Source organism: Bubalus bubalis, chromosome 5 (assembly GCF_019923935.1).
Source record: "Bubalus bubalis isolate 160015118507 breed Murrah chromosome 5, NDDB_SH_1, whole genome shotgun sequence".
Taxonomy (NCBI): domain Eukaryota; kingdom Metazoa; phylum Chordata; class Mammalia; order Artiodactyla; family Bovidae; genus Bubalus; species Bubalus bubalis.
In genome coordinates this window covers 127,827,408-127,838,269 of record NC_059161.1, presented here as the reverse complement: position 1 = coordinate 127,838,269, position 10,862 = coordinate 127,827,408, and the positions used below count along the sequence as shown (strand labels likewise).

The 10,862-nt window shown below is 60.9% G+C and overlaps 1 protein-coding gene across 2 annotated transcripts; it reads left to right on the top strand.

The window, feature by feature from the left end:
• Nucleotides 1-984: 984 nt before the first annotated feature.
• Nucleotides 985-10,642, top strand: MRGPRF (MAS related GPR family member F). Of its 2 annotated transcripts, none has more exons than XM_006063952.4 (3): nucleotides 985-1,193; nucleotides 4,192-4,305; nucleotides 8,835-10,642. In XM_006063952.4, exons 2-3 carry the CDS (start codon nucleotides 4,258-4,260, stop codon nucleotides 9,816-9,818), a joined length of 1,032 nt encoding a protein of 343 aa, XP_006064014.1. In that variant the 5' UTR covers nucleotides 985-1,193; nucleotides 4,192-4,257; the 3' UTR covers nucleotides 9,819-10,642. The 2 variants fall into 2 exon arrangements, with proteins under 2 accessions (XP_006064014.1, XP_044799733.1); XM_044943798.2 differs by lacking the exon at nucleotides 985-1,193 and adding an exon at nucleotides 3,090-3,113.
• Nucleotides 10,643-10,862: the final 220 nt, after the last annotated feature.

The window sequence follows — 10,862 nt, the reverse complement described above, 5'->3', positions numbered from 1 at the left end:
GGCCCAGGCCAGGTGCAGGCGAGCTTCGTGTCTGGGTTCTCTTTCCGAGGCCCGCCGAGGCAGCCCCCAGCCTGGGCACCGTATGTTCCGCAGAGGCTGTGCTCAGAATTCCCCCGGGCTCTCCGGGGCCATGAGAAAGTCGGTCCAGGGCAGCGGAGCCTTCCCTGGTGGCTGCCTGGGAAAGCCGCTCCTCACCCTCCCGCTCCTCAAGGCCACCCCCCTCTGGCCCCTGCGACGCCGCCCCCCACCCCCAGGCTTTGGCTTGGTGCCCCAGGACCCCGCGGGGGGCTCGCCCGGGGAGGGGGAGGCTGACTCATCCTCCCGCCGAACGGCGCACGCACCAGGCACCTCAGCCCCGCCAATTTCCCCGCTGGGTTCGGGCCCCAAGCAAGCGCTGTGATTTTCCACTTGCGCCATCTGATTGCTATTAGGGCTGGGGAAAGGGAATTCCTGGCTCCAGAAGCCCTCAGGGGGGCCCTGGGCAGATTCCGGGGTGGAAGCGGGTGTGGGGTACCACCTGGGTAGCTGTGCTGTGCAGCCACCCGGTCGGCCTCTCCGCAGTCCCGGAGCTGCCCCACCCTGGAGCCCTCGCCCTGCTGCCTCCTTGGCTGCTCCGTTATCAGACCCTGGGTACAGGTGGGGACTCACTCCACCCCCCGCACCCCCACCCCGAGACCTGCACGCCCAGAGATCACCAGGGAGGGGCCAAGGGAAGGCACCGGGCAAGCGGAGAGCCTGGTGCTCTCTCTCCGCGTGCAGCGGGCAGCCCCTCGGAGCTGCAGATTCACAGCTGGACTCGGGCCGCAGTGCTCGGGCCAACGTGACGTCACCAGGCGGCGAGCTGAGTTCCCAGTGGGGCTCGGGGGAGTTGGGGGCGGGGGGGTCCTGAGCGGGGCATTCCTTCCCAAAGCCTCATCCCGGCTCGGCCCCTCCCCCTCCCCCTCCTCCCCGTCCCCGCCCCCTCCTGCCGGGCCTGGAATTGGGTTTGGGGCGGGTTACACTTCCAAAGCCGTCTCCTCCAGCAGGCAGGCAGGCAGGCGAGGCTCTCCTGCACTCCGAGCTCGCCTTTCCTGAGCCTCCGGGCAGTGCCCCGGGCTGGCCTGCCCGCCCGGGTGGTCCGGGACCAGAGGTGGGCATCGCGGGAGGAGCCCTCTGCCAAAGGGAGGCCTCCGAGGATCAGACCACAGCTGCAGGTAGTGCCACATGCCCGGGGCCCAGGGGAGGGCATCTCGGGAGCCAGGGCTGCAGGGTGAAGGCCCGGGCAGGGAAAGGGAGAGAGGTGGGCACCTTCGAGGCTGGCAGCCCCTGGAAATCGCATGGCCCAAAGCAGGAGCGCCCCGCCCCAGACCCCCAGACCAGTGCCGTCAGCATCTGAGGCCACAGGAGTTCCGAGGACACGGGGCCACTTGCGAGTCCCCTTCTTGTGCAGCAGGCCCTGGCACTCCGACCCCCAAGCCATCTGTCCTCTGCTTCCAGCTCCTGCTCTGTCCTCCGGAGGCGGGGGCTCCCCCTCCCCCCGTCCCCTACTCTCGCCAGCCTCCAGCCGTCCAAGTGAGTTTTCTGGAAGGGCAGGAAGGGAAACACCCAGCAGGCAGCATCCCACCGCTGTCACGCAGGCAGACTGCGCTTCCAGCAGCTCGGGGCCAGCCCTGGGGTGGACAGCGAGGAATAAGCCGCGGAGAAGGAGGCTATTCAGCCACGGAGGCTGGGCGGCTGCGTCCCACCTTCTCCCAGGCGGGCGGTGCCTAGTGGGGTGTTGGCGTTGGGCGAAGCTGTCTGTTCCTGAAGCATTCCGAAAGGTATCCCCTGTGTCCGGGGGCAGGGACAGCCACAAGCCCACCCACAGCCGGCTCTGTCAGACCCAGCCCAGGCGGCAGCCCCCCCAGACAAGGAGACAAGGAGCTGGGAAGATGGAGAGCAGAACTGGAGGCTGCTGGCTCCCGCCAAGCCAGGCCTCCTGGAGCAAAGCCCTGCCTAGCCGGCCGGGCCAGGCTCAGAGCCCCAGAACCCCGGGCATGGTGGATGGAAGTGAGAGATGCGGGGCTTCCTGAGGCCAGGGGAGGCAGACAGGTGGCTGGAGGCCACCTGGGCTCCTGCTTTGAGGGGAGGGTCAGCAGTGAGCTGAACTGGCAGATTTTCTTTTGTCTGTGTTAGCCCAAGCTAGCCCTGTCATAGGCTGAATCCCAGCATGAGGAGCACACGCACTCACACGCATCCCTCATACATGTCACACACATGTCCTTCCACGGCCCACGTGGAGTTCAACTTGGCTCTCAGGTCCCTCCATAAGGGTGCAATAGCTTTTCAGCTGGCCCATGGCAGGGCGACAAGGGCTCAGACACACACAGTGACAGTCACCCCTCGAGTCAACACTCCGTGCCCAGCCCCATCGCAGGCAGGTCCCAGCCAGCAATCCTGGGGTTGGGGGGGGGGGGCATCTGTGTGCTGGAGTGGGGTGGGGGGCGTCTAGCCTGGCCGGAGGGGAACAGGGGAGACCCTCCAAGTCAGGACATCGAGCCTGGGGCCCAGGCCTCGGGGTGGTGTGGGTCTGGAAGGATGAGCAGAAGAGTAGGGACAGTGGAGGAAGAAGAGGGTGGAAGGGCGATTGCTCCGCGGGAAGACCGGCTGAGGCCGGCACTTTGAGGGCTGCAGGCACCCGGAGAGTTTCAACAAGTCCCAGCGTGTGAAGGAGGTTGAGATCTGTCCGTGGCAACGGGGACAGGGGTCCAACGAGAGTCAAGACCGCCACGGGGGCGGGGGTAGGGGGCACAGTTATAAGCACGCCTGCGACCCCTCCCCTGCCCGGCTCCTTCGCCATCTGCAGACCCACACTGGTCAGGCCTCACGAGCTGGCTCACGCAAAAGGGCTCCCACCCCGCGCGCAGCCATCGGCTGCAAGCCCCGCTGTCCGCGCCGGCCCCGCCCCCGGCCCCGCCGGTGGCCCCTCCAGGCGACCCCGCGCCCGGGGCTCCGGGAGGCCGGTGGTTAAAGAGGGCGGGCGGCTCGCGAGAACGGCCTCTCCGCGCAGCCAATGACCGGAGCCCGCCCGGGCCCGCCCTCCCGGCCCGGGGCGGAGGGGCGCGTGGTGGCCTCGACTGGAGGCGGCGGCCCAGGTTGGAATTCCGGGGGAGTCAGGAGGAGGAGGAGGAGGGACCCAGCGCCCCGCCGCCCGGCTGGGCCCCCCCGCAAGGCCCCTCCTCCACTCACAGCCTCAGTTTCCCGCCTGCACGGTGGGAGGGATGGGTGCTTGCAAAGTTGAGGCTGAGCTCAAGTTGGGGACCGCGGTCAATTCGAGTGAACTCGTGGCAAGTCCACCAATGAGCTATGCCCGGCCAGGATGGACAAGTCTCAGGCCACCCCTCGCTTCTCCCAGCCGCCCCCTCCCCAACCCGACTTGAAGGCCAGGCCGAGTCCAGCTGCTCCTCCTCCAACCTGGAGCTAGGGCCACCCCAGCGACTTCAGGGCTGGCCCCTCCAGCCTCCCGCCCCTTCAGCCCACCTAGGCTCTGCAGACACAAATCTGAAAAGCCGTAGTGTCCTCCCCGCCACCCTCCCAGGGAGGTGACCTCACCTCCCTGCCCTCATCACAGGGGGAGTGACTACACCTGCTTCCTCGCTGGTACCCAGGACCAGACAGGAGGACGGGTGTCCGCAAGCAGGCTCTCACTGACCCAGGGTTGATGGTGGGAGATGACTGCAATGCTGATGGTGACTGGGCTGCCCTCTCCTCCTCCAGGAAGTCTTCCTGGCTAGAAATGATCTTTTCTCTCCCCCGTTCCCTCCTGGGACTAACTGCCCGGAACCCCTGTCCCACCCCTGGCTGGACACACAGGTGGTGCCCAAGAAGTGTGTGCAGGTGAACAATCGTATCCCCAGATGCCGTCTGGCTCCAGAAATGTCCGACAGAGCTGGGAAGGAGAAGGACTTCTTCCCCAGGAGGTGCCACTAGGGTATCAGCAGGAGGGTGAATGAGGACCCCTCCCCCCAGGGAAGGAGGGGGCGGTGCACACGATGCCACCCGCTCTGGACTCAGCAGGAAGCCCCGTGCCTCCCACAAGGCCCTGCCTCTGGGGAACCAGGGGATGGTTCATGAACCTGCCCTCCAAGGGGACAGCCCTACGGGCCTGGGGAGGGGTCTACCCGGGCGTGGAGGACACCGCCCCCCTGATGCGACCCTTTCTGCCGTGCCCAGTGGGTTGTGCAGGCCGGTGAGCATCTCTGCGGAGCCCTGAGGAACGTGGACTGGCCACGCCTGGAGATGGCTGGAAACTGCTCCTGGGAGGCCCACCCCACCAACTGGAACAAGGCAAGTCGCTCCATCAGATCCGTACAGAGGGGGCTCCTCCGCCACGGTCTGCGGGATGGATGTGATGGGAGGGGCACACCACCCCGGTATGTCCTGCTCACACACACTCTGCCACGCAGAACCCATCCTCTAGCTCGGGACAGACAGGGCCCCTCTGGGCTGTGTGGCCTGGCACTGCTTACCAGGTTCTTGGATCCCCAGTGCCTTCATCACTGGACACCCTCAAATCCTGTCCTGTGTTACCAACCTCCAGAGGTCTCGTTCTCTCTTCCCTGTGGAGATGGGGCGGTCAGCTATTTCCCACGGCTAGGCCCTGCCAGGAGGCCCTACAAGGCTGGCTCCGAAGGGGCTCCGATGTCACATGGTCCGGGGGGCTCTGGCCCACCCTGCCAGTGTCACCCAGGGTCCGGTCGCCACGGCTTACCTCCCACATGCAGGCACCATCCTGCAGCTGAGACTCTGACAGTCCGTCAGGCTGACCTATCCCTTCTGCCCTTGCTCCTCCAGTCCCTACTCCTCTGAGGCCCTTGGAAACTCTGGAGTTCCTTTCTGAATCCTGGACAAGACCCTCTCAAGTTGGAAGGACCTCTTGAGTTTAGTGGGTACAACATTTGAGGAAACCAAGGCTCACACCAGTGTAGTGACTCAGTGGGGGTGAGTCCAGAGAACCGGCAGAGCTCGGACTCCTGCCCAGGACCTGAGCCCTAGCCCCAGGCACCTCCCCACCATGCCTGCAGCCCCCTCCTGCCTCCGATGGTGACCGCTGTGGGGTGGCCGCCATGGGAAGCAGAGATGCGACCAGCTCCGGAGTCTCCAGGAAGCCCCAGAGAAGAGGCAGAGCCCAGGGAGGGGACCAGGCTCCAGGCAGGCATTTTACAAGGTGGTATGTGGCCGGGATGGCAGCTCACGCCCAGTGACTCACCGGCCCTCCCGCTCTGACTCTGCAGAGAGGATTGCAGATTTTTTCCAGCCTGCGAGAGGCTCTGAGTGATCTGGTTTGTCAGCTGCAGGCCCTGCTGCCCAGGTCCCTTGGGCGCAGAGCTGGTCCTTCACAGACTCCTTTAGTCAGTGGTCTTCCAGATTATGCCTCTCCTCCCCAGCTAAGAGGAGGTTCTTCAGAACCACCAACAGGAAAGGCTGAGATTAGAGCAAGCTAAGGCATTTGCCTTTTGGAAAAGTAGTACTGGACTGGAAAATCCCATGGATGGAGGAGCCCGGTAGGCTGCAGTCCATGGGGTCGCTAAGAGTCGAACACAACCGAACGACTTCACTTTCACTTTTCCCTTTCATGCACTGCAGAAGGAAATGGCAACCCACTCCAGTATTCTTGTTTGGAGAATCCCAGGGATGGCAGAACCTGGTGGGCTGCTGTCTATGGGGTCACACAGAGTTGGACACGACTAAAGCAACTTAGCAGTAGCAGCAGCAGCAAGGCGTTTGATGGGCTTCCCATGTGGTGCAGTGGTAAAGAATCTGCCGGCCAATACAAGAGATGCAGTTTCTATCCCTGGGCCGGGAAGATCCCTTGGAGGAGGAAATGGCAACCCACTCCAGTATTCTTGCCTGGAAAATCTCAGAGACAGAGGAGACATGGCGGGCTGCAGTCCATGGGATCGCAAAGAGTCAGGCATGACTGAGCACACACATGCACAGCACAAGGGGTTTGAGAGCTGACAGACAGACAGACAGACAGGTGTGGAGTCAGCAGTGAATGTATTTAGAGAACGTTGGGTAGTGGCTAGGACCCCCATGCCCTGAGCTCATGGGGTCAACCCAGAGTTTACCAGCACCCTCCAGTCCCTGCTTGCAGATGCCCCTTGACCAGAGCCAGGCCAAAAGTGCTCTCCCTTTGTTATGGGGTGTCAGGCCCAGAAAGCCATCTTTCAGGACCCAGCTTTCTGCCAGAGCTGGGAGGCCATCTGGAAAGCAGTAGAGTGGGCTTGATCTGACAACCTTGTGGCTTTTTGTTTGTTTGTTCATTTTGCTTTTGTTTTGGAGGGAGAGTCATGAGCAGTAGGAACTGATACCCAGGAGGTGTTTAGAGGGAGGCGAGGTTCAGGCTTTGTGGGAAAGAGTGCTGGGATGGATTAGTGATGTCTGCCGGCATATGGCAAGGGGAGTGATGGTGTTCTGGGCAGTCTCAGCCACTTGGGATGAGAGGTCAAAATAGATAGCCTGAGAACAGAATCCAGCATTTAGATGCATTGTGCTTGGCCCACACAGTGTTTTTTCTTTTAGATGTGAACGTTTAAAGATCGGGATAAAGAACATTTAAAGATCTAGGCTTCCTAGATGGCTCAGTGGTAAAGAATCCACCTGCCAGTGCAGGAGATGCAACAGATGCGGTTTGGATCCCTGGGTCAGGAAGATCCCCTGGAGTAGGAAATGGCAACCCACTCCAGTATTCTTGCCTGGAGAATCCCATGAACAGAGGAGCCTGGCAGGCTGCAGTCCATGGGGTCACAAAGAGTCGAACATGACTGAGCGCACACACAGAATTTACAGTCTCGAGTTCTGACTTCTCTGGGGAGTGGGGGAAAGATGATCCGTCACGAAGTCTGCCAGTGCCCCCTGGAGCCCCCCAGCTGGAGCAGGGCGGCTGCCTACTTGCTCAGGACAGGTGCCCTCTGCTTTGCCATCGCCCCCCCACTCGCCGGTTTCTTGCATCTGGCCCACCTTCATGCATTTCTACTCCGGCCCAGACCCTGCAGCCAAGACTGACATTTAGCCAGTTGGACTCACACAGCCAGACCAAGTGTCAAACCACCGAAGTGCTCCCCCACGGCTCTGTAAATAGCCACTGCCTCCAGCATCTCCCCCTCGAGGGACCCCCTGGCCAGACCCAGTTTCCTCATGATCCAGAAAACCAAAGGGTCACCAAACCCAGCAGGGGACCACCCTGATTCCCCAGGTCTCTCTGATCCCACTGTGGGTCAAGGGTCACTTTTGGTAACTTGCAAGTGATTTTGCTCTTTTGAATAAATGTTTTCATGTTTTAGTAGAAAAATTGCAAGTTTTGTAAATTCGCATAAACCTTTATCGACTCTGTTAGCCTGTTGTCACTTGTACTTTCTATCTAGTATCTTTTTTAAAAACCTTTCATTTTGTGTCAGGGAATAGCCACAAACTAATGTGACAGTTTCAGGTGAACAGCGGAAAGGACTCAGCCATACGTATACATACGCACATACAAGTATCCGTTCTCCCCCGAGCTCCCCTCTCACCCAGGCTGCCGCATAACACTGAGCAGAGTCCATGTGCTATATTGTCGGTTATACATTTTAAATACAGCAGTGTGTACATGTCCATGCCAAACTCCCTAACTATCCCTTCTCTCCCAGCAACCATTAGTTCATTCTTAAAGTCTGTGAGTCTCTTTCTGTTTTATAAGTGCATTGAAGATACTTTCTTTCCCAAAGCTACTTGAAAGTACATTACAGGGACTTCCCTGGTGATCCAGTGGCTAAGACTCCAAGCTCTCAATGCAGGGCGCCCAGGTTCGATCCCTGGTCAGGGGACTAGATCCCACATGCCGCAATTAAGAGATCGTATGTCACAGTTAAAGACGCCATATGCCACAAGAGTGGCGATCCTATGCACCACAACTAAGACTCAGCACAGCCAAATAAATATTTCAAAAGTTTTTAAAAAGAAAGTAAATTACAGACTCCAATGCCCTTTGCCCCCAAACAGCCTATGTCTTCTTAAGATCAAGGACCCTCCTATGTATTTTCTGTACTACGTTTTCAGTGCCTTACTGTTCAGAAAGTGCAACATGGGTCCAATACCATTATCTGGAGACATGGTTCGTATTCACTTTTCCCCAGTCATTCCCGTAATAGCCTCCACAGCGATGGCTAGACAAACAGTACAATCCAGGCTTACACCCTGCAATGATTGGTCACGCCACTTTAGTTTCCTTCAGTGTAGAAAGGCTCCTTGGTTTTCTTGCACAATATGGACATTTTCTGGGCAGTGGGATGTAGGGTCCCTTGATGAGGGACTGATTATTTTCACTGTTTTCACCATCACTCCGGTAGGCTGCCAGCTCTAGACTCAGGGGCACAGAGTGCTAGCACTGTGAGATCAGGGCTGTCTTCTGCTCCAGTTGGAGCCAATTAGTTGCTCCAAAGCCAAGTCTGTCATCAGGAGCAACACACCTGGAAGCAGATGTGGTTTGCGGTGGAGCCTAGCATACCTAGATTCGGGCGCAGGTTTGGGGGTGGAGCCTGCATGCGCGCATGCTCAGTCGCTCACCCGTGTCTGACTCTTTGCTACCCCATGAACTGTAGCCCGCCAGGCTCCTCTGTCCATGGGATTTCCCAGGCAAGAATCCTGGAGTGGGTTGCCATTTCCTTCTCTAGGGAACCTTCCCCACCCAGAGATCACACCTGGGTCTCCTGCATTGAAGGCAGATTCTGAGCCAGCAGGAAGCCCTGGGGGTGGAGCCTAGCACACCTGGATGCAGGTGCGGGGGTTAGGATGGGACCAGCCAGCATCACTGCGTCTCCCCCTCCACATCTGCGCAGATGTGTCCCGGCGTGAGCGAGGCCCCGGAGCTCTACAGCCGTGGCTTCCTGACTATCGAGCAGATCACCATGCTGCCGCCGCCGGCCGTCATGAACTACATCTTCCTGCTCTTCTGTCTGTGCGGCCTGGTGGGCAACGGGCTGGTCCTCTGGTTTTTCGGCTTCTCCATCAAGAGGAGCCCCTTCTCTGTCTACTTCCTGCACCTGGCCAGCGCGGACGTCGGCTACCTCTTTAGTAAGGCCGTGTTCTCCATTCTGAACACGGGGGGCTTCCTGGGCCCCTTTGCCGACTACGTCCGCGCCGTGTCCCGCATCGTGGGGCTCTGCATGGTCCTCACCGGCGTCAGCCTCCTGCCAGCCATCAGCTCGGAGCGCTGCCTGTCGGTCATCTTTCCCACCTGGTATTGGCGCCGTCGGCCCAAGCGCCTGTCGGCCGTGGTGTGCTCGCTGCTCTGGGCCCTGTCGCTGCTGGTCACCTGCGTCCACAACTACTTCTGCGTGTTCCTGGGCCGCCAGGCGTCCGGGGCAGGCTGCAGGCACATGGACGCCTTCCTGGGCATCCTGCTCTTCCTGGTCTTCTGCCCGCTCATGGTGCTGCCCTGCCTGGCGCTCATCCTGCACGTGGAGTGCCGGGCCCGGCGGCGCCAGCGCTCAGCCAAGCTCAACCACGTCATCCTGGCCGTGGTCTCGGTGTTCCTCGTGTCCTCCATCTACCTGGGCATCGACTGGTTCCTCTTCTGGGTCTTCCAGATCCCAGCGCCCTTCCCGGAGTACGTCACCGACCTGTGCCTCTGCATCAACAGCTGCGCCAAGCCCGTGGTCTACTTCCTGGCTGGCAGGGACAAGTCGCAGCGCCTGTGGGAGCCCCTCAGGGTGGTCTTTCAGCGGGCCCTGCGGGACGGGGCAGAGCCGGGGGAGGCAGGAGGCGGCACACCCAACACGGTCACCCTGGAGATGCAATGTCCCTCAGGGAACGCCTCCTGAGAGGCCAGGCGCCTGCAGGCGAGGCGGGGCCCGCGTGACCTCCAGAGACCCTTGACAGAGGGACATGAGCTGGCAGCAGCCCTGGGGCCCAAGCGCAGGGAGAGAAAGCTGCTCCCGCCTGCGAGCCGCCTTCTCCCAGGGCATAGGCACTCCTGGGGAGGGGGGCAGCAAGACAGACAGCCCCCCACGACCCTGCCAGGCTCCCCCGGCCACCCGCTCCTTCCCTGAGCCGCGGTACAGAAGTCGCCCCCAGGCCATGGGCCGGGTGTGGGGCTCCTCCTGGCCCCAGGGTGGTCAGGAAGGGAGAGGAGGGCATCACTCAGCCCTGTCCACCTCCTGCCCTGTGAGGCAGCCCTCCCCGAGAATGACTCGGCCAGCACCATCGCCCATAGGGCCAGCAACTTCCTCCTGCCGTGAGGACACCTCCTGGCTCCGTTCTCTCCTCTTAAGGTGACCTTGTGAGCTGCGGGGGAGAGCTGCCCCTTAACCACCTCAGGGTCCCATCTTTCTGCAGATAACGTTCCCGCCTCTGGGGAGCCCTTGGGCGGTCCAAATAACGGGGCTTCTGTCCTGTCGAGTGGCTGGACGCAGAAAGGAGCTTCGGCCAGCTTGGTGACTCACTCTCTTTTCTGACTCCGTGCCGGCTGGTACGTCTGAGCCACCGTCTGCCTGGCCCGCGGGGCTCCGGTGGGCCGTCTGAAAGTGGCGCTGGCTCTCCCTGGCCTCCCCAGCCCACCTGCAACCACGGTGGCCCAGCTTGGTCAACAGAGGTTTTAAAAAAGACAGCAAATGTGTATCAATAAACGTTTCCTATCTTGCACTGAGGAAGACTTCCTGCCCTCTGTCCTGTCTGTGGGCTTGTGCCCACACTGAGGACCCCACGGGCATCCGAGGCCCAGGTGGGCTGCCCTTCCGTGCTCCCTTCCCCACACAGCCTGCTCCGTACCCCAGGTCTCGTGCCCCGGCTCCTGGTGGGCCTGTCTACACCTCCAGTTGCTCCCTCTCCGGGGATGCTGTCCACTTCTCTGCTAGGGGGAGGGTGAT